The 22825-nt window shown below is 47.5% G+C and overlaps 1 protein-coding gene across 10 annotated transcripts in view; it reads left to right on the top strand.

The window, feature by feature from the left end:
• CBFA2T3 (CBFA2/RUNX1 partner transcriptional co-repressor 3) overlaps positions 1–22591 on the top strand; it is a 73676-nt gene extending 51085 nt beyond the window's left edge. For 3 of the 10 annotated variants that reach the window (XM_083513668.1, XM_083513665.1, XM_083513662.1), the window contains 7 exons: positions 2764–2945; positions 3564–3814; positions 7593–7678; positions 9311–9506; positions 11261–11329; positions 11697–11884; positions 12156–22591. In XM_083513668.1, coding sequence (XP_083369794.1) covers positions 2764–2945; positions 3564–3814; positions 7593–7678; positions 9311–9506; positions 11261–11329; positions 11697–11884; positions 12156–12476 — 1293 coding nt within the window. In that variant the 3' untranslated portion in view covers positions 12477–22591. Of the gene's footprint in view, positions 1–2763; positions 2946–3563; positions 3815–7592; positions 7679–9307; positions 9507–11260; positions 11330–11693; positions 11885–12155 lie in introns of all 10 variants that reach the window. The other 7 variants (XM_083513661.1, XM_083513666.1, XM_083513669.1 and 4 more) reach the window with 3 other exon arrangements.
• Positions 22592–22825: the final 234 nt, after the last annotated feature.

Here is a 22825-nt window from a genome sequence, read left to right on the forward strand (position 1 = left end):
TAGCTGAATGCTTGCTATAAGGTGCCATTTGGCCTAAGCAGAAACCCAAACTCCTTCAGATGTAGGCAAACTGGAACTTGCTAGAGCTTAGCCCTGCCTCTGAGCATGTGCAGAGTGCATTTTTGTCATCACCAATTACATACTCTTCAACTGTCCCATTTTAAGTGGAGCATCCTGGAATTACAGAAGACATCCCGACTTCTGGTTACATCCTGGAATGTCCCATTTTTTGGTCCAACGCTTTGGTGCAAGCAGAGTGCCAGACCAAAAGAAGCTCATTTTTCGCTCTCACGAAGGTCACCTGGCTCCCATGACAGCTTGGGACCAAAAAACAAGTGTCCCGATTTTGATCAGCGGGAAGCTGGAGGATATGCGATTAACCACAGAGAGGCACTGTATGTCTAGAATGAGGATGGAATGGCTTCCAGGCAGGTTTTCGATCCCTGGGGGGAAGAAGAAGGACACTCTGCACATGACCTTTAGGGGGATGCCTATGCTATGGTTTTTCTACTGTTGTACACGCTCAGCAACTTATCAGCTGCACCATTAAGAGCATAGGAAGCTGGCTTAAGCCCTGTCCGGTCATTGGGCCATCTAGCAGTGTGTTGCCAAAACTGGTGGCCAGCAGCTCTTCAGGGTTTCAGGGGCAGAGAAGTCATTCCCAGGCACACTCGGAGACTGAATCTGAAACCTTTCTGCATCCAAAGCATGGGCATTTGTCACTTGATGTGGCCCTGCATGTAATGTTTTTTGGGTGGTTTTGTTTTTTTAAAAAACAACCAGTGCAAAGAGGTCTGAGACAGACTGGGACCATGGCAGCCCACCCAGCCCACACTCAAATCCGTTGAAAATCCATTTCCCACCAATGGAAGCTTTCATCCACTTGCAAATAGCAAGCCATGGAGGAGAGACAATGCAATTCTCATTGGGGCTGTGGCAAGGGCAAATATTTAAAGCCCACTAACCCCAGACTAAAGTCCCAATTCAGGTGGGGGGGGGGGAGGGAGAAAGAGGGCTTGTAGTATATTTTCTTTTCCTTAGCAAAAAGGCCAAACAGCGCAAAGTCATTCCTTGCATCAAACACCATGTCTGGTTTGGCTCTAATGCTGAGCAACTCCTGGGAAAACAGGTCCGTTATCCCACCCCCACCCCCACCCCATCACCACCACCACTTTGTCTCTTCCTGGCAGAGTTTTTGGGGGGCAGACCACAAGCCTGGCGCCTTTCTGCCAGCAGAGAGACAGAGAGAGGAGAGAGACTCAGTGTTTTGAATGAGAAAGGAGCCCTTTGACAGCCCTCTCCCCCATCTCTTCCCCTCCTGCTCCTCTCTCCGGCACCCACCCTGCTTCCAGCTGTTTCCACCCAGGGCTCCAGATGCTTCTCATTACCCTAACTGCAACCAGGCGGCCTCCGGCGCGCCTTTCCCAGAGATGTTATTTATTTCTTTTCATTGTTTTTCTTTCTTGAAATGTGATGGTGACTGGGGGTGGGGGGGTGGAGAGGGCAGGGGAGAGAGGGAAGGAGGGAGATGGAGGAAGAACGAAGGGGGGGGTGGCGGCAGAGCGGAGGGGGGGGGATGTTTGCTGCCCTGGAATCCACAGCAGTGGATTTCATCAGTCCTCGCTCTAACATGTCCAACAGATGGGGATTTGGCTGGCGATCAGCTGCCTAAATAGGAAACCAGGGTTGGCTGATGGCACAAAGCTCTGCTCTGGGCTTGCTTAATTGCTCCTGCTCCTGCGGATGCTCTTCTTGGAGGGCTGGAGCTTCGTGAGAAACTCGCTGGGTGGGGTGAGGAGTCAAAGGAGCAAAGGGGAGAAAGCTTATTTACAAACACTTTCCGTTGTGCAAAGGAGAGATGGGAACGACCTCGTAGGGCCATGGGACCCTCGCAGGCTTCTCTGGAGCAGAGCCAGCACAGTCTCATTGATAGACGCTGAGGCTGTCTAGGGGGCATTGTTTTCTGAATGGAGCAATGAGAGCAGCCCCCGCTCAAGTGAACTCCGCATTCCCCAGGCTGCAGGACCTGACACAGCTCTGCCCCTTCCTAGGCCCACTTCCAGTACGAGTCCCTTCTTTCAGGGAGGCTCAGAGGAGGACTACAAGGGGAGAGGGCCTTTTCAGCAGTGGCTCCCCGTTTATGGGATGATTAGGAAAGGAACCGGAAATAAAACTGCCCATATCGTCACGACATTATGCAAATCTGTGGCATGACCACATTTCGAATGCTATGTACAGTTCTGGGCCCTTCATCTCAAAAAAAAAAAAAAAAAAAAGATACTGCCGCGTTGCAAAGGGTTCAGAAGAGAGAAACCCAAATGATCCAGGGGTTGGAGCTACTGTGAAGAAAGCCTTCAGATTCTGGACCATTTAAGTTCAAAGAAAAGAAGTGACATGGTAGAAGTGATGCATGGAGAAAGTGAATAGAGAAAGTTTCTCTCTCTCTCTCTCATGGACATCCAATGAAGCTGAATGTTAGAGAATTCTGGATAGGTGAAAGAAAGTATTTATTCACTCAGGGCATGGTTAAAACTGTGGAGCTCATTCCTCCGAGAGACATTGATGACCTCCCACTTTAAAAGAGGACTGGACAAATTCATGACAGAGAAGGTGGACTGGCCCCCTGCTGAAAAAAATGCCAAGCCGTGTCGTTCAGTATCCAGACCAGGCTATAGTTGCTTATACCGAAACCACAGCCTGTTGTTCTTTTTCCTTCTTAAGGAGAGCGCTCCTCACCTTCTCCACCTTCTGCCCTCTTTCCAGGCCAACTTGCCTTTGCTGCAGCGCGAGCTCCTCCACTGCGCCCGCATGGCCAAGCAGACGCCGGCACAATACCTGGCGCAGCACGAGCAGCTCCTCCTGGACGCCAACGCCTCCTCCCCCATCGACTCCTCAGAGCTGCTCTTGGAGGTCAACGAGGGGGGCAAAAGAAGGACACCAGACAGGTACAGGCCTCCGTGGGTAAAAAGCCAGGGGGTGGGATTGGCCAGAGTTGGTGTGCTAGGCTGGGTGGAGGCTTGGCCCCAACAAATTCTTATTTATTGGGAACGTTTTGCAGGCTGCCTTTCGATCAAAGGATCTCCAAGGCAGCTTGGAGCAAGAAGTGCAAAATGCAGGAAACCACTCTTTTGTGCCTTTGGCTCAGGCTTTGCCAATCTGGTGCCCTCTAGATGGGATGGGACACCTTTTTCCCCCCAACCTAATGGGAGTCTTGTTCCACAGCATCCTCAACTTTGACTCTGGGGCAAGAAAAGGCAGCATGCTTTTCTCCAAATATTGTGGGACTCCAACTCCCATCAGCCCCAGGCAGCTTGGTCAATGGCTGTGGATAATGGGAGTTGTAGTCCCCTAACCACATTAGCACAGGGCACCAGGTTGGCTGTTCTTGCTCCAAAGGAAGGTGCTATATCCATAGACCCGGACTGTGCTCCTTTCAAAAAGTGGGCCTGGCTCTTGAGGACTGACTGTTAGTTCTGTCCCTGCTGCTACTATTCTGAACTATTGGTTAAGGTTGGCTTGGTTCTGTAAAAGCCGTTTGACGCTCCACCCTCTTTCCGGGACAGGACCAAAGACAATGGCTTGGACCGTGACCCTCTGCACCCAGAACACCTCACCAAAAGGCCATGCACGATGAGCCCCGCCCAGCGCTACAGTCCCAGCAATGGGATCAGCCACCAGCCCAATGGGCTGCCCCACCCTACACCTCCCCCTCCCCAGCACTACCGCCTCGAGGACATGGCCATAGCACACCACTACCGGGACGCCTACCGGCACCCTGACCCTCGGGAGCTGAGGGAACGCCACCGGCAAGCTGGTAAGTGGCATGGGGGGTGGATGGGAGGAGCTGCCTGTTTCTGTTCTGTGCCCATCCCATCCTAGTTTTCACAGTTATCTGTTTGTTATTATTATTAACCGTTCAAAAAAAATTTCTTTTACCAATATCTTTTTTAATTTTAAATTTTACCACAGAAAATGTATTTGCAAACTTATTTTAACTCACAGAATCATAGAATTGTAGAGTTGGATGGGGATCAAATGGTCATCTAGTCCAACCCCCTGCAGTGCAGGAATCTCAATGACATTACATGACATACAAACAATGCTTAAAAACCTCCAATGAAGGAGAGTCCACTCCTTTACAAAGTAGTCCATTCCACTCCAAACAGCTCTTACCATCAGAAAGTTGTTCCTAATGTTTAGTTGGAATCTCCTATCTTTGTAATTTGAATCCATTGGTTCAGGTCCTACCCTCCGTAGGAGCAGAAAACAAGGTTCAGGCAGCCCTTCAGTAGCTGCAGCCGGCAAAATTCTTGCAAGGATCTTAGCAGACCATCTCCTAACAATATCTGAGGCTACCCTTCCTGAATCCCAAAATGGTTTTTGACCTTCTAGGGGGACAGTGGACATGATTTTCACCTCTCAACAGCTTCAAGAAAAATGCAGAGAGCAAAACCAACCCCTGTATAGGGTGTTTATTGACCTGACTAAGGTCTTTGACACAGTAAATCTTAATGCCCTGTGGACTGTCCTTCTTTAAAATTGGCTGCCCAGATAAATTTGTGAACATCCTTCGGCTCCTCCATGATAATATGACAGCAACAATCACAGATAACAATGGCTCTCAAAGTGAACCATTCACAGTGGGATCAGGTGTTAAACAGGGTTGTGTTATTATCCCAACTCTATTTATTATTTTCATCACCATTATCCTACACTTTGTCGAAGGGAAACTCCCCACCGGAGTAGAAATCATATATCGGACAGATGAAAAGCTCTTTAATTTGAGTAGGCTGAAAGCAAAGAGTATGGTTACCATAACCTCTGTCATAGAGCTTCAGTATGCTGATGACAACGTACTGTGCGCACACTCAGAGGATGACCTCCAAACCATTCTAAATATCTTTGCAGAAGCTTACAAAAAGCTTGACCTATTGTTTAACATCCAAATAACCAAAGTGCTGCACCAACAAGCACAAAACAACCCCTCTGTAGCACCACAGATCCAACTCAATGGTGTAACGTTGGAAAGTGTCAATTGCTTCTGCTACCTGGGCTGTTATCTTTCCACAAGGGCCGACATTGATGCCGAAAACCAGCATTGAAGTGCAGAGTGTTGTTTGAGGACCAAGACTTTCACAGGGAAACCAACATTCTTGTTTACAAAGCTATTGTACTACCAGCCTTACTGTATGCTTGTGAAACATGGACCACTTATAAACGCCATCTCCAACTCCTTGAAAGGTTCCATCAACGGTGTCTCCAAACCATTTTACACATCACTTGGGAAGACAGGCAAACTAATGCCAGTGTACTGGAAGAAGCAAAGATCACCAGTGTCGAAGCAATGATTCTTCAACTTGAACTTCATTGGACTGGTCATGTTGTTCAGATGCCTGATTGTCATCTTCCAAAGCAACTACTCTATTCCAAACTTATAAATGGAAAGCGTAATGCTGGTGGTCAACTAAAGAGGTTTAAGGACTCTCTCAAGGCAAATCTTTAAAAATGTAGTATAAACACTGACAACTGGGAAACAATGGCCTGTGAATGCTCCAGTTGGAGAACAGCCTTTACCAAAGGTGTCATGGACTTTGAAGACACTTGAACTCAGGACGAAAGGGAGATACGTGTTAAGACGAAGCCTCGTTTGGCAAACCCTCACCATGATCAACTCCCATCCAGAAACCTATGTCCCCACTGTGGAAGGACGTGTGGATCCGGAATTGGCCTCCACAGTCACTTACGGACTCAGTGTTAAGACCATGTTAATGGAAGACAATCTTACTTGGCTACGAGTGATCGCCAAAGATGGCTATCCTATCATCTCTCAGTCTTCTTTTCTCCAAGCTAAACAGTCAACTCATTTGACTGTTCCTAAGACTTTGTTTCCAAACCCCATCATCTTGGCCACCCTCCTGTGCACACATTCCAGTTTCTAAATATCCTTCTTAAACTGTGAGGGCCTGACCAAGACAAAACAGAGTGGTACTATTACTTCCCTTGATCTGGACACTTTACTTCTGTTGATGCAGCCTAGAATAGTGTTAGCTTTTTTTGCTGCTGCATCACACTGTTGACTCATGTTAAGTTTGTGGTCTACTAAGACCCCCCGGATCCTTTTCACATGCACTGCTATCAAGCCAGGTGTCCCCCATCCTATATTTGCACATCTAACTATTCCTGCTAAAGTGTAGAACCTTACATTTGCCCCTGCTGAAATCATTGTGTTAGTTTTGATCCAGTTCTCTATTCTGTTAAGGTCATCTTGAATCCATCTCAGTGTATGTATTCCTGAATGTACTTTACCATAAAATCCATATTACTATTTTTTAAAAAAATGCATTTGGGGATGTTTTTCAGCTGAGAACTGTATAGCAACATTTGGAAGGGTGTGAAATCTGAAGGGTAATGATGTTCTGATCTGTGCATTAGTTCAGGAGGTACAAATTGGTTTGCTTAACAACTTGACCAAATGAAATTCTCCTCCATCCTTAGACGAGGCATGAGGGATCTGTCACAGAGTGTCAGCCAGAAAGGGAGACAAATTTACTGTAAATGCATGTCCCTTGAAGCAATGTGGTCTTAAAGGTACGTGTCGCTATCCATTCCTGGCCAGGCTGAGCCCACAGAAGAACTTGGAGGAAGCAGGTCTAGCAAGTGGAAGGGAATTAGCATGCTTTGCATTAAAAAGACCCAGGTTCAATCCTCAGCATCCCATCCCTGCCTTATGTCTTGAGCTGATAGCCAGAGTGGGCAGTTAGCTGGCATTTCTAATCCAAGCTCAAGAACCACAGAGCAGAGAACGAGGGCAGCCAGAGGCCGGTCTTTCAGTACCCTCGGCCAATCAAAGGATGGAGACAACAACCTGGCCAGATCCCTTTGGGGATCAACACCCTCATGTTCCCCAATGCTTGCTCCTGAAGAAGTGATCAAAATACCAGGTGCCAACCAGAGGACTCTGCTTTTAAGGCTCTGGATGCCTGAGGAGCCTAGATGGGGCACTTGGACCCAGGAGCTGCTGTGTCCCCATGGATAAGGACGGGGGGGGGGGAGAGAAATTTGATTCAGTTTGCATTTAAAGGCAAGTCTACCCAATTTGCACTTTCTAAAACAGTATGCAGACCAAAATGTAGCTGAATTTTGCAGTGCAGTTCTCCAGCTGAGCCACGTGTACAGAAATGCATGTGCTGGGGTAAAGTCTGCATATAAATGCACACATTAGTGGAAATAACCTTTTCCTTTGCAAAAATTGTGCATATTAGGCAAAACTGCATTCAGAAATGTATATTCTGAACTAGGATAAATTTACACTAGCTAGCTGGTAAGTTTTTGTGATAACTTTAATATATTGCAAACTGTGGAACAGCAGAGAGCTGAACTTAGGTCTGTGAAAGGGAGAAACAGAGAAAAACTGAATTGGCATATTGGCCCATCCCTACCTGTGTGTGCCCTATATGTGTGGGTGTGTTGTGGGCATGTCATGTGGGGTGGCCAGGCCCACCCCTCTGCAACTGCTCTCAAGGGCCTGATGCCAAAAGTTTAAGGTGCCACCTGCCTTCCTGTTTGGTGATATTTTCCTCTTCTCCCTTAAGCTGTGCACAGTTCCCGGCAGGAGGAAGTCATCGACCACAGGTTAACAGACAGAGAGTGGGCCGAAGAATGGAAGCACCTCAACAATGTATGTACCAAATCCCACCGCATGGCTTGCGGTGGCTGGGATGGAATCTGGGTGTGGGGCAGAAGCTGTAGCGCAGACCTTTCTATATAAACATATTGATTGTCAAGACCTACGCCCTTGCTTTCCGATCACACAATCCCTAGGGAGGCTGGCAACAGGTTAGGACAACACCGGGATGAAACACACCAAACAATTAACCGGACAGAAATTGGCAGAGGAGCGGCGTCCACGTGATAAAGCAGCATAATTATATCCCTAGGACAGCTTGAGCAACTAAAACAGTTTTGCCTGCTGAACCCCTAGGGGAGGGAAGTGATTGATACACAGCTGTGCTCCAGAAGGATGCTGCGTTGGCACAGGGGCCACAGAGATAAAGACCCTTCCCTTGGTATTGGCCAGCATCCAGTCACTTATGCACTTTGGACTTTTTCATTGCTAGCTTTTGCCAGGGTGGCAGGCAAACAAGATGTCCCTGTGCCTTGGAGAACATTTGCTGGCCATCTGACAAAAAGAACCCGTTAGCTTTGCTCTTCCAGGTACCATCCACTGGCTGGAAAAACAGGTGACAGGGAAGACACACCTGCCTGCAGTGGAGGGGTGTAGTGGTTAGAGCAGCGGTTCCCAGATGTTTTCAGGCCACCATCCCCTTGGTTTCACAAACACACCCCTGGGGCCCCCAACTCCACCCTATAAAAAGCATTATTCAGAATAGCAGTTTCCACGACCCGCTAAGGAGGATAATAACACAGTAAAATTCAAAAAAGTTACAATTAATTGCACATTTATTCAAAATCCAATTAAAACTATTCAGTTTAATTAATTCAGCAAAACTGCTGAACTTGATCCAGTGATACCAGCTCTTCTGAGTTTTAAAGTAGTTTATTATTATTGTTTATTAATATTGTCATAATTCTTATTATGACTTTATATTGGATCGGATTGTTACTATTAATGTTTGATGTTTTAGTATGTTTTTATTTGTGTTGTTCTGGGTGGGGGGCCCAGAACAAATACTGAAATAAGCCCTCCTACAAGCAATAAAGAAACTGTTAGCAAATGCAACATATAAAGCAGATCAGGCGAAAAGACAGTAATAGACAATAAAAATAGCACACAAATGAACAAACGGCAGCAGCCTAACATAAACTTTCAAGGAGGAAACAGCAGGAGCAACTTGACTTGGCCACCATATTTAAAATAGGATCAAAGTGATCTTTCAAAAGGAAAATGTAATTTTTTTTAATAAAAAAAAGCTATCTGGAAAAGGAGGTAGGGGAATGTGACCCGTATGCAAACCTATATGCAAAGCAGATGGCTTCCCTGCCAAAAAAAAGTATCCTGAGAACTATAGTTTTCATGGGTGCTAGGAACTGTAGCTCCGTGGGTGAGAAAACTATGGTTTCCAGGATTCTTTGGGTGGAGCCATGACTGTGAAAGTGGTGTGAATGTGGTTTAAATGCATGCTGCGGATGCGGTTTTAGTTCTTGCCGTCCTCACAGCAACCCTGTAAAGTAGGCCACCACGGCCTGTAGAGGTTGATGGTGCCTGGGCAGATCCACCAGGCCAGGGCTATGGAGGGTGCCCCCACCCCAGGCTACCCAAGATCTTATGTTGTGGCCTTCCACCCAGCAGCTGCTGAATTGCATCATGGACATGGTGGAGAAGACCCGCCGCTCGCTCACCGTGCTTCGCCGCTGCCAGGAAGCCGACCGCGAGGAGCTGAACCACTGGATCCGTCGCTACAGTGACGCCGAGGACATGAAGAAGGGGCCCAGCCCTGCCACGCGACCTCACAATAGCACTGCCAACACCGAGGCGTCCCCTCTAGGTATCCATGCGAGGGATAGGTTGGGCTCCTAAGCATTCGGCCTGGTTTGTTTTTTGCTGGGCGACTACACGATGTTAGCTAATGAATGAGCATTTCCCGTTATTTGTTTGTAGGGAGGCTAGATGACGTGGCCTCAATGCGAGACTCATCACACGCTTCCAGGTGCCTTTCCCGCCTGTTGCAAAAAGTCCAGTCTCTGAGGGAAGCGGGTTTGTTCTGCAGGAGCTGCAAATCAGCTTTAATTGTGCAGATTGAAAATGCAGGGATGTGATTGAATCCCACCTCCAAAACAGTGACAGGCTGGAAGTGCCCCAAGTCAAGGGGAAGTGCAGCTGCCTGGCATGTAGAAGGTCCCAGGTTCAATCCCTGGCAGCCTCTCCTGGTAGGTCTGGAAGCAATCCTGCTTGCAACCCTAAATAGCTGCTGCCAGTTGTGCCAGCAACACTGAGCTATTTGGAGCAAGGAACTGACTTGGTATAAAACAGCTTCCTATGTCCATCTCTGCCCATCTTGTCCAGTGCTGCCTGCTCAGACTGGCAGTAGCACTCCAGGATCTCAGGTGGTTGTTTTTTTTAAAAAGTCACTCACATCACTTGCTACATGATGCCTTTAAGCTGGAGGTGACATAGATTTGAACGTGGGACCTTCTGCATGCCAAGCAGGTGCTCTGCCCCTGAGCTAGTTTCCTTCAGCTTCCAATCAACCTCTCCAACATCTGTCATGACTGCATCACAAACAGAGAACCTATGGAGAAAGAGAGGATGGAGAGAAGCTTTTCTCCCTCTGTCACAGTACAGGAATCTGGGGATCACCCAATGAAAGGAACGAGGAGGTTACAGGTGGACCAAAGGAAGTACTGCTTCACAAGTAACTTGTGGAACTCACTGCCACAAGGGCCGGTGATGGTGGCCACTGCCTTAAATGGCTTTAAAAGAGGGTTGGGCAAATTCGTGGTAGTCAATGGCTATTAGTCATGATGCCTGCATGGAATCTCCACATTTAGAGGCAGTTTGCCTCTGGATATATTTCTTTTATTTGAGTCCATTCATCGATACAAGATGATAGGCACTGAAAGAATTCAGGGAGGGCTGTTGCCTTCCCTCCCCACCACTGGGCTTCCTGGACATATATGGCTGGCCACTGTGGGATGCAAGAGTAGCTGGGTCCTCATTTGCTCTCTTCCAGCAAGACTCCGCTAACATTCTCAGTCTTGCTTCCTAGACTAATCCCGGCCATCCCTCTTCCTCACTGCATGGCATTTTGTGCCACTGACTTTGCACAGGGGCAGAGGGGCCCCCTGCCATAAAACTAGCTTCCATCCACCATTAGCTTTGGGGACAGATAGTCCTGTACCAAACAGCTGGACACACAGTCATAACTTAAGCATGCCCCATCCCCTGGCTGGACAGGTGTAACAGATAGACAGGGCCACCTGCCTGTCAGTCACCTGGCATTTTGCACAGTGCTGTGCACTGAGCTTTGCAAGCCCCAAGGATCAGCTGATTCTTAGTGCTTGCAAATCACAGTGCAATAGGGCTTGGGGGGGGGGAACTGGCCCACTTGTGTCTTTACCTGTTCCACATATGATGCCATACATGGCATCAGGTGTCGAGAAGGTAAGTGTAGAGGCCAGAGCTCTCCCACCACTGATCTGCTGAGGATGTTGCTAGGCTTTCGTGTTTTGTTTTGCTTTTAAATCAGGTTGAATGTTTAGCATTTCTTAACAGCATTTTCTCCATCTGTCTTTCTCCCAGATGCTCACCGCGAGTTTGTATCCAGGCCCCTGTCTGGCTACATGCCGGAGGAAATCTGGAGGAAAGCTGGTGAGTTTTTTGGGAAATGAGGAAATAGTTTAAGAACAGAACTAACTCCTGCACTACATAGCTGGAGCCAGAAATCATCGAATCCATCAGTTCCTAGATCCCTACTGTGATCCTGGTCATTATCCCTAGCATTCACACAACCTTGGAAGTTAAATGAAAAGACGCATTCAGTTATGGACTCCTCAGGGTGGCCAAGTGTCCTATTTTGCAGAGGACGGCCCTCTGTTTGAAGGCCTGTCCAGTCTAAGGAAGAGCGGCGAGCTGCCCGCCAACATTGAAGTTCCTGGGCTGCAGACTGAGTGTGCCGCCCCTTGCTTAGCGCCCCCTACATGACTCCTGCCTTGCCCTGTGCTCTTCCTTTCAGAAGAAGCTGTGAACGAGGTGAAGCGGCAGGCCATGTCCGAGCTCCAGAAGGCCGTGTCCGACGCGGAGAGGAAAGCCCATGAGCTGATCACGACGGAGCGAGCCAAGATGGAGCGAGCCCTGGCAGAAGCCAAGCGCCAGGCCTCCGAGGATGCGCTGACCGTCATTAACCAGCAGGAGGACTCCAGTGAGGTAGTGACACCCTCTCCCAACGTGGATATTGGCACCAGAGTAGTGGGCTGGAAACAGTGAGGACGGTCCTTTTTTCCTCCCCCCCTAACTTTCCATTCCTTAAATGTATGACGTTGAGCTCCATCTGGACCTGAGCCAAAGCCCAGTGCGAATGCAGCCAGAGGGAGAGACTGCGCTCGGTGGCCCCGGTGAAGAGAGTATAGAGAGCCCCTTAGCCCCGCGCTTGTCTTTCGGTCCGCGCTGATCTGTGTGCTTTCGCCTTCTCCTGCAGAGCTGTTGGAACTGCGGGCGCAAGGCAAGCGAGACCTGCAGCGGATGCAACACGGCGCGCTACTGCGGCTCCTTCTGCCAGCACAAAGATTGGGAGAAGCATCACCACGTGTGTGGGCAGACTCTCCAAGGCCTCCCGGCCTCTGCCGGGGCAGCCTCTTCGGGGCTGGGCGTAGCGTCGGCTCAGCCAGACGTGGTGGCTGTGAGTACCTCCATCACCAGCGTAGCCGTGGCGGGCAGCCCCAGCGATTCCGGCTCAGCCGCCGCCTCGCGTTCCGGCACACCGGCCACGCCGGCTCCTCTGGACACGGCGTCCCGCTAAGGCGGGCAGAAGGGGAAAGGGAACCGGGGAGCCGACCAACAACTGTCACTGCTGCTACCACTTCTCTCCAAATGAAAACAAAAACAAAAAAAACTGCATTCAATGCAAACCCTCAGCTACCTGACACGTATTTGACCTCCAAAACGACCTCTATCTCTCACACGAAATCCTCACGAATCCTCAAACCTGGGCTTTAAGTGGAGTTAAGGCAAATACCAACCTTCTCCGTTCACTCGTCAGTTTTTGGTTTTTTGCTTTTAATTCTTCTTCTTACAGATATGATTTGGGGAAATTTATTATTATGATTATTACTTTTTATTTTTTATTTTTTATTTTTGGATGAGGAATTTGTCTGCAAGCGTCGTGCATCTTGACTTGGAAGGGGGCGGGCGGGAGAAGGGAACTGAAAAGGTGCTTCTGCCCGTCCTTCTGCTGGAGATGTGTTCGAGGAAATGAAGGAACTGGAAAAAAACAAAAACAACCCCCCTCTTCCCTGAAAAGGAGAAGAGGGAGAAGGTGGGGAAATGGAAAAAAGAGAAAAGAAAAGAGAAAGGATTTCAGTTACAAAAAGCAAGTTTTTTTTTCTTTTTTGTAAAAAAAAATATAAAAATAAATAAACAATAAAAAATCATCAAACTCTTTGGCTTTAAGTAAAACAGAAAAGAAAAGATAAAATCCAAAAAGAACCCAACAAAAACCAAGTGAAGGAAGCTTACCTGTAAACTACCTTGCTAGCTAGCCAAGAAGATACCAGATTCACCTCTGCTCCAAAGGAAATCCAAAAACAGAAAAAAAAAATCCAAACTTTTTTTCCACTGCCAAAGTTTCTTTCTTTTTCGTTTTCGTTTTCGGTTGGTTGGTTTCTTCCTCTTTTCCCTCTTTCTCCTCGTTTTTTGGGGGGCTTCTTATTTATTTTTGCGGTTTTTTGCGAACCGAGGAGTCATGCGCATCATCGCAGGTCCGGAGAGCCAACTGCGCCGTTCTGACCGACAGCAATTCCTGCTGGGTTTCATTTCAACTCCTTGCGTTCTTGGATGGGGTGGGGGTGGGCAGGGGGGTGGGCAGTTGGGGGTGGGAGGAGGGGGCTTTCATGCACTTGGACCTTCACCGTTCCGATGTATACCCTTTGAAGGAGGACTTAGACGTGCAACTGTGGGATCGAAAGAAATTTTCGTAGAATAAAGCAAAAAAAAGCAAAAAAAATTATATTCAATCCACCACTTTGTGCGTGTGCGGAGAGTGTGTGTTTGCGTGTGTGTGTGTGTGCAAGAGGCAGAAGTGACTCTTGGAAGCCCCTCCTCCCTTGGTGGATTATAAATCTGTTGCATTTTTTTTCTCTCAAAGAGCTTTTTTGTTTAAAAAAAAAAAAAAAGAGTTATAAACAGCCACCTACACACCCACCCAGCCTGTTCCAGAGAGAGAGAGCACTGTTCCAGAAAAACCTGTGATCGTCTTCTGCCTGTTCTTGAGCAGAAAATAACTGTACCCAGGGCTTTCCGCCTGGAGCTTCTACCCTTCCTCCACTACCTCTCTCTGCTCTCCGTAACCTCCCAAACTCCAGGCGGTCTCTTTTTGCAGTTTTGTCATCCTGACTTCTTCCAAACACCCACGAGAATCGAAGGAAGTATTTCATTTTCCCTCCTACGTCCATGGCCTGTAGATACCCCTTGGCTTCTCGTTATGTGTGTGTGTGTACATGTCTCATCTTTCAAATGTCCTGTGACAAAAAACATCTTTGCCCCCCCTTCTTTTCTTTTTCCCTTACCCCCTTTCTCTTGGTATGTTTTTGCTCTCCCCACCCCACCTCAGGCCTCTTTTCGTCTTCCATTCCCACTGGGTTTTACAATTATTTCTGGGAGGAAACCAACAGATGCTTGTCCTTAGATATGATGGAGGAGGAGAAGACAATGTCGATTTGTCACATTTCATGCATCGTTGTACAAAGCGCTGAGGACGGTAGTGCAATATGGGGGGAAATGGCACGGCTGTAGGGACGGAGGGCGGGGGACCCTCATGGAGGCTGCCCAGCCATGGGCTCAGGGCAGAAACGTTGTACCTTTAATGTGAATGTATATAGTATTTGCAGAGGTCCAAAAATACTAATAATTAATAATAATAATAATAATAATAATAATAATAATAATAATAATGAGACTTTTTGCCAAATAATTTAAAAAACACACAGACAAACCATTAAAAGTATGCTAACAGTTGGGAAATAGGTTTTCAAAGAAAGACAAACTTACGGGGTCATTAGGAGGTGTAGTTTTCCGGAATTCACAGAATACTTTGTGCTTTTCTTTTTTTCCAAAGGAGGGATTTTGAAAGAAAGGGCCAGGTCCCAGCATATGGCAGCACTGTGGACAATTGAACCATGGGCCTAGAGAGGCTATATCAGCTACTTCTTCCTTTTTTTAGCTGCCCCACCCATATTCCCCTTGACCACTCTCTCTCCCTCTCCCTCTGGGTCCCTCCCTCCCTCCCACTTTTGTATCACCTACGTAATCTTCCATCTCTCTCCCCACCCCCACCCCAGCCCTAGGAAAAAGGCATGCCTGGAGTCAGTGGCCATGGCTGGCCATTGGAGCTGGTAGGGCAGAAGGCAGGAGGCCCAACTATAGATGGCACCAGAGCCAATGTTAGGCGGAGTCAACTCATTCTAGCTTTGTTCCCATCCTCCTTGCTTTGTTCAACAAGGGCAGTACTGAGCCTAAGGAGGAGGGGGAGGACACTGGCAGGCAGTGCTGCCAACTGGACTGGTGGTAAATAAGGCAGGCAGGTAGGTGGCAGCAGACTGAGGTTGGAGGGGTGGTGCCACACCTGCCCCAATGGACCAGGCTCCACTACAGCTGAAATGAGAAGGGAAGATACTAAGTTCTACAAACCTCCACTCGTTCTCTCCTTTCTCAATCCCTTTCCACTTTTCTACGTAGCAGATCCATGATTTGACAATTTCAAGATTCCCTTCCTTGGTTCTAGGTCATTACAAAAAAATTGACAAGGGAGGAGGAAGGCGAGAGCAGATCATTCACGTGTCCCTGCATGTTGGAGGGATTTATTATAGCCAGTTGCTGTTTGTTCAATGTTGGCTCCACGAGACAACCTCCTAAAGGCACAGCCATGTTACTGGTGGTGCTTCAGCCTCTTGAAGACAGATCTGCAAGGTGTGGCATGGTCCCAACAGGGGAGCCCTGGCTGAGCCTTCTCCTTTAAAAGCACAAAAGGCCCAGGGCAAAAGTGAGGTCCTGTTCTCATTTATGAAACCATGTAAGGCTTGCTCTAGAGTGGCCACTGGAACAGCATCCAAGATGACACAGATTTGCAAAGGGGAGAGTATATGCCAATTCATGTGTAGGTGCCAATTTTGAAATATTTTTTAGGAGTTAAATAGAAATGCCATTCATCTCACCACAATGGCCGAAGACTGTAGGCAGGTGGCCTGGATAGCTCTCTGCTCTCCCTTCTTGGGGTTCTTTATCTTTAAACCAGACTTGGGCCAGATAGCCTTCCAAATCAAGTCCAACGTCAAACTGAGGATTATAATCTGAATACCAGTTGCTGGAAGCCACAGGAAGGGAGAGGGCTCTTTTGCTTAGGTGCTGCTTACAGGCTTTCCATTGGGATATCTGGCTGGCCACTGTAAGAACAGGATGCTGGACTAGATGGGCCATTGGCCTGATCCAGCTGCCAGGCACTGCTCTAAAAGTGAGCCACTGGGCAACCCTAGCTTTATATTGTGCCATGGAGTACAAGGGTCTCATTGCAAGGAGCAGGCAAGAGAAGAGTACAAACTGATCTCCTTGATGAGATGATTCTCTTGTGCAACCAAATTTCTGGCCTCCTGACCTGCATTCCAGTTTGTGGCCAACAGCTCTCTGCTGCAGTCAGTAGCCTACGGAGTAGCTGCCTTGGGGTGGGGAAATGGAATGGACAATTGTTTAATGCATGATGGAATGTTTAGTTTCTGCCACTCCATCTTCAAAGTAACTCCTGCTATCTTCTTTGCGCTCTCCAGAAACCAGGAGAGGGGAAGAAGATAGCAGTAGATCTGCATGCTGAGGGTCCTGTCAGTATCTCCATTTACAAAGATTTTGGGTGTTGAGGCAGTACTTTCCTGTGATCCTGGAGAATTGTTGCCACTCAGAACAACAGGTCTAGGGTAGATGGACTATTGCGTTTACTCCATCTCCATGCGTGCAAAACCAGTAGTACAGCATTGCTTTACCTGGTGGGCAGGAACCTCCTCCCGAAATCTCTTCTGTCACATAAGCAGCATGCTATCCAGTTCCTTCTGTCATCTGGGCTGAGCTGCCCCATTTGTGTTAGCTGCTTACACCGCCTGTGACCGTAGCTGTGCCTGTAAAACTATCGCTGGAAGTGTTTTTCTGTTTTTACACCCAAAGGTCTCCTCCGCAGCTACAGTAGGCCAACATGTCATTGATCTGGTGCGTTTTGCTCAGGGTCTCGGCAGGAGAGGCTTTTATCGATGTGAGACAGCTGATGTGAGGCAGTGAAAGCAGGAAAGAATGTGCAAGCTGGTTGTTGGCAGCTGTCTACTGCAAAACAGCTGGGCCTGCTACTTCCAGTGTCTGAACCAGTCTGGAGCCCTTGCTGGGAATTTGTTTGAGCAGTCTTGGTATTTTAAAGTGCAACTCTATGCATGTCTACCTAGAAGTAAATCCCATTGAGTTCAATCAAACTTACTTCCAGGTATGCGTCTGTGGGATTGCTGTAAATGCAGCCAAAGGCCTCTGAATGAGAGAAAACCCAAATTCCCCTTGCAACTGCTTCATTCCTCCCTTGCAGCCTTGTTACAAGGCGATTTTTTAAAATTTCCCCAGCCTTCCCCAACCAGAGGGCCCTCCAGCTGTTTTAGACTACAACTCCCATCAGCCCCAGTCAGCAGGCTGGTTTTGAGTGAGATAGGTATCTTCCCCAACCTGTGAGATCTTCCCCTTTGCAACTGCAGTCCTCCACTGTTGCCACATGGCAGTGAAGTGGCAGCATGGTGGTTCATAGGGCCTTGCTTTGCCTGCCTGCCTCTAGCTGGGGTTGTTTAGAAGCAGACAGACAACAAAATGGATCTGAATTTCAGCCTCTTGCTGTAAGGGTGTCCTGCTTGTTTCTCTGCACTATATGTGTATATTGTTTATTTGTTTTTCTCATGCAAAGAGGTAATATATAAATGGAGTGTTTTCAGATATGCTCATTGGCTCATCCCTTAGTTTGCCAAAACTTCATCTCATGATTACGGGGGTCACGTCCGGCGTTTCTGTCTGTGCAGGCCATTTTTCTCGTCTGCTCTGCATCTCTGGACCTCGTAATGCTACCTCTGACTGGCTGGGAAACCACAGACAGAAGAAATCCTTTAGGAATTTAACAATATACCAATGGATAAGGAATGAAATAAGCTTACATTCAAACCAAATCCTAAAGGAGGGAGATTGCCTCCATCAGAGCCTCAAACAGTTGTCCCAAATCTGATAGCTTTAAAGTATGGTATTCTGGTGTATGCATGTTTTCCTCTCTACCCTCATCTCAATGGTTTCCAAAATGATGCCCCCCCCCCATGTGGGCAACAAGAAACAAGCAAAAAGTGGGAGGCAGCTATAAAAGAAGGGGCAGAGGTGGGGCTTTGATCTTCCATGATTGAAACCAATGCAAGTGTTTCTGTTGTCAAATAAGGGCTTCGTTTACAATGCTAATTGTTCAATGGGGGGGCTTCCTTACTTTGTTACGGGGTGGGGGGTGGCTTGCTTTCCAAGTCATTTTTCTGTGAGATTTCCTGTTCCAAACTGCATCAGGCAAGGAGGCCTTCTACTTCGTGAATGTGTCTGCCCTTCGCATCCTGCTCATTTTCAGATTCCACTCCCTACCTGCCAACTGCAAAAGTGGTATTCCCTCCAGAGCACAAAGCAGCTGGGTGGGTTTAATAATAGCATCAGACAGGGAGAACTCTCCAATACTGAGAACTTCACAGCCATTTGTTCTAAGTAAAGTGGGCAGGCTGCATGATGGCACAAGTATTCCTAGAGACATGTGTTGTGACAGCTTCTGTTCATGGCCTCACTTGTGTCACCTCTGTAAAGCTGAAGAGGTGGCCCAGTTTTTACAAAGCATGGAGCTAAGACAGTATTTCTCAAACTGTGGCACCTACCCTGCCGGAAGGTGTAAGAGACTTGGAGAAGGTGGATATTCCAGGAGGGAAGGAACCACTCCCCCCACCGCACTAAAACTGGGTTGTCTTGTGATCTGTCTCCTCTTCAAGTTGCTTCCAGATTTGACCTTTCTGGGGGGAATTCAGTAAGCTATAAAGTCTGCTGCCGCTGACCTGGTTTGCAATATCTCCATGACTTGTTTGCAAATTAAGTCCCCCTCTGGTAGCACCCTAAGGGTTTGTCTACACTTCCACTTGTCCCGTGCCTAGAAAACATGGCTCCAAGCGGTTTTCCCCTTGCCCCACTCCTTTCCTAGATAAAATCTGCTCTTTAGCACGAAATCAGAGTAAACATCAATCCGGAGAAAGCCCAAATTGCTGTTTGCTCCAAGTGAATGCTAAAGAGTGGTTTTCCTCAGGGAAAAGCAGTGGGACAAGAGGAAGTGTGGATGAACCCTACGTTAGAACCTTTAGGCCTTTCATGAAAAAGCTGTTTGGTGACGATGGATGGAGGCACAGCCTCTTCAGGTGGTTCTGCACTCAGGTGTGGTTTTCTCCAAGATACTCCTTTGTCAATTTGCTGATCTATAGTAACACAGTCCACTGATGGAGGCAGAGGGCCTCTGAATGCCAGTTGCTGGAAACCACAGGTGAGGAGAGTGGAGTTGCGCTCAGGTCCTGCTTGCAGATTTTCCACAGGGGCATCTGATTGGCCACTGTGAGAACAGGATGCTGGGCTAGATGAGTCACTGGCCTGATCCAGCAGCCAAGCTCTTCTGAACGCTCCTTAATTCCTTATAATCGCCCTGTCATACCCTTAACTCTGATTAGACTGAATAAGGTGCCAGCAGGTGGCAACTATTTCAAAGTCATTTAAGACAGAGCACATGGTTCTAATTATGGGTATGTGACCATGGGTGTCCCAGGTGAGAGGTGAGGAGGTTGCCAGCATCTGTCAATGGTTTTCTGACAAAGTTAGGGAGAGAAGCAAAGAGGAAGATCACTAAGGCTTGGATTAACTGGTGTGATGGCTTTGTAACTTACAGGAGTGGGAAGCCAGAGCAGCCCATCCTCTGTCTTTATGAGAGCATGGCCTTGAATGTCTGTGAAGCATCCTCAAGTCCATTGGCCCAAACGTGCCCATTGGTTTAAAAAAGTGGGTGGAGGGTGAATTCTTGGTGAAAAACAAGCTGAAATGGTTTCTTTCATTGAAATGTTCTCCCAATAGTCTTTGGGTGTTCACACAAATGAAGCTAACAGTCCAATCCTATGCATGCTTTACCCAGAAGTAAATCCAAGTAGAAAGTAGAAGAGAGACATTTTTTAACAGAAAGGATGGGAAACTTCAGGTCCATGGGAAACTTCAGGTCCATCCTTAGCATCCCTTGTGAAGATGCTTTCTCTGAGAGGCCCTCTCTTTAATTTCAGTTACATTGTGGCATTCTTCCAAATTCAACCCCTTCAGCATGCTTTATGTTGTTCCCAACCAAAGTTGGTTGAACGGCAGCATTGACCTGCTGGATGTCTATGTCAGACATGACCTTTTGGACAGGCTGCATCCAATTCACACAGAATTATACTGTGACTCACCCTGTGGCTCACATTGCCTTTCGTGACCTTTGAGAAATGGGCTGAACATGGACACAGGGAACCATTCTTTTGTCTTGCCAGTTGAAGGCACCAAAGTTCCATGGAAAAGAGGCAACTTGTCTTGAAACATGGCCAACTGATCATCCTTCTTAACTTCTTGAATTGGGGGTTGATAGTCCAATTTTCCCTTTGACCAAAATGTCAGGTATCTTTTGAGGTCACACTCTTTGGTTGGGTGCTGATTCTTATAAAATCTACTTTGGTCCCTCCCTCCCTCCCCTGATACTTCCAAAATTTTGTAGGCCTGACCACCTGGGGAACAAAAAACTATTTCTCCATGCTCACCGACTATAATCACTTTGGGTTCCTCTCAAGTCTCATTTTCTGTCCCATCCATCTGTTGTTCTGAAAGACCATCCAGCTGCTGTTTCTCTTGACTTGGCCTCACCTGCTCTGTACATACAGTCCCAGGGTCATCATGAAACGAAGCACCGAATGTCTCTTGTGTGTGTGCAGGCTTCATCATCCCTAGCAACCAACATGGGGAAGGGCCATAGCTCAGTCACAGAGCACATGCTTTATATGTCAAAGATCCCAGGTTCAATCCCTAGCATCTCCAGGTCAGACAGGGAAGGACCCCTGCCCGAAACCCTGGAGAGCCATTGCCAGGCACTGTGAACAATACTGAGCTAGATGGACTAGTGGTCTTTGTCTAAGGCAGCTTCCTATGTTCCTAAACCGGGTCCATTGACAAACAGTGGTGCTTCATTTGCCACTGATGCCCCTCTCTACTTCTGCTTGCCAAGAGATGGTGTGATGAGATGTTCAGCACCTCCCACCGACAGCACCCGCCTCCCATGCAGTTTGCCATACAAATGCTCAGACTGCGAATTTGCCCCCTCATCCGCAGTACAAACAGGCAGGAGACAAGCAATATGCATGGTGGTATATGTGATTTCCCCCCCCCCCAAAATAATTGTATCATGCAGGTGAATATTTTGAAAAGATGGGTCCCGTCCCCCGTCCCCCCCACGTTTTAATTCGTGTGAAAATATAATGTGGGAACCGGAGGATGTATTCTGAGTGTGTTGAGTGAGGGTGCTTTTGGGGTCAGACTCTGAAAGGAGGACCTGAGGTCACCCACATTGCCTTGGAAACAGATGCTCTTCCCATGGTATGTTTTCGGCACACATTAAGACATAAAGGTGTCATTATCATCATCATTATCACTGGTCCTCGGTTTCTTGGGGGAAAGCCTTTGCTCTGAGAGTTAGAAGCAAATGGGAGGAGAGGGGAAACGGAGGTACAGAGAAGCCCCGCAGAAAGATAAACGCAAGGCCAATCTAGCTTTAAAGACTTTCTGTTCAACCTCATTATTATATGGGCAAAATTCTGAGAACTGTTCCAGCTCTAACAGTTCTATAGCCAAAAAATAATAATAATGCCAGGCTCAGGAGTGGTTATGGAGGAGAACTTGGTTCAAATCCTTCTAGAATGCATACACAACCTTGGCCAGCCTTTGCTTATTTCTTTTTTAAAAATAAATAAAGTTAAGGTGGCCTTGTTGGCTATGAGAAAAGATATATATATATATACTCACACAGTCCATATTAGGGCAATACCTTTATTAGGCCAACCAAAATTTTGTGGATATGACCTAATCAAAGCAATTCTGGGGGAACCAAAGGACTCCTTTCCTTGATTCTTTTCGCTGGCGTATGTCCCAAGGCTGGCTCCTTTCTTGGCCAGAAGGGATGCAGCATCTGGACGAGAAGTGGCTCATTCTTGGGCCTTCTGCTGTTCCTGGAGCAGCTCAGCCAAAAGACTCAAAAACAAAACGGACCGGTGGCATTGCATGTGAGCCCTGCAGCCGCCAGGCTGAGGAAAGCACCATTCTCAGGGTGTTTGGGAAGCGTGTGTCACATTTAGAACCGTGCAATACTTGAATCCGAGGGTGTTGTGAAGAAGAGGGAGGGGAGGACGTGGCTTTGTACAGACGGGCATGGGTGCGCGTGTGTGTGGGTGTTTGCAAAGAGGTTTTAAAGAGAGGAGAATTAATAGAAATTTAAAACAAAACAAAAATTTTAGGAAATAAAACCCTAACTCCCCACCCCAACTCCCGCCACCCCATCCCCCGATCATCTTCCCCTGGTGTTTGTGGGTTTCTGTGGCCATTCCAGAGAAATAACAATGTGATAGGAAGGTTGTTTTTCTGTTCTTGTTTCGGCATGCTGTCCCCGACTCCCTCGCTGTTTCCTGCTTTCTCTAAATGTACTGTATGTTTGACCTGTGAAAGATGTAAACATTATGATTCAGGTTACGTCTGTTCTTAACTCTGTATCCGTGTAATAAACAAAATTTAATATCACCCAACTGGATCTGGTTTTTTTTGGGGGGGGGGCTTCTTCCTTCTGCCACGTTAAGTAAGTGAGAGCCTGCTTAGTGTAGTAGTTAGGGGATGGAGTGACCTACTTGGCTGCATAGGCCAGATCTTTTTTGGCAAGTTTGATGTCACAGGTGATTTGGTGCTTTGAAGTCCAGGTGTTGGGACTTCAAAACATTGCACAGGAAGCAAGGCGCTGCTGGAATAAAGAGTTTCCCC

The sequence above is a fragment of the Podarcis liolepis genome (genome assembly GCF_965112155.1).
Source record: "Podarcis liolepis genome assembly, chromosome: 7".
In the NCBI taxonomy this organism is placed as follows: domain Eukaryota; kingdom Metazoa; phylum Chordata; class Lepidosauria; order Squamata; family Lacertidae; genus Podarcis; species Podarcis liolepis.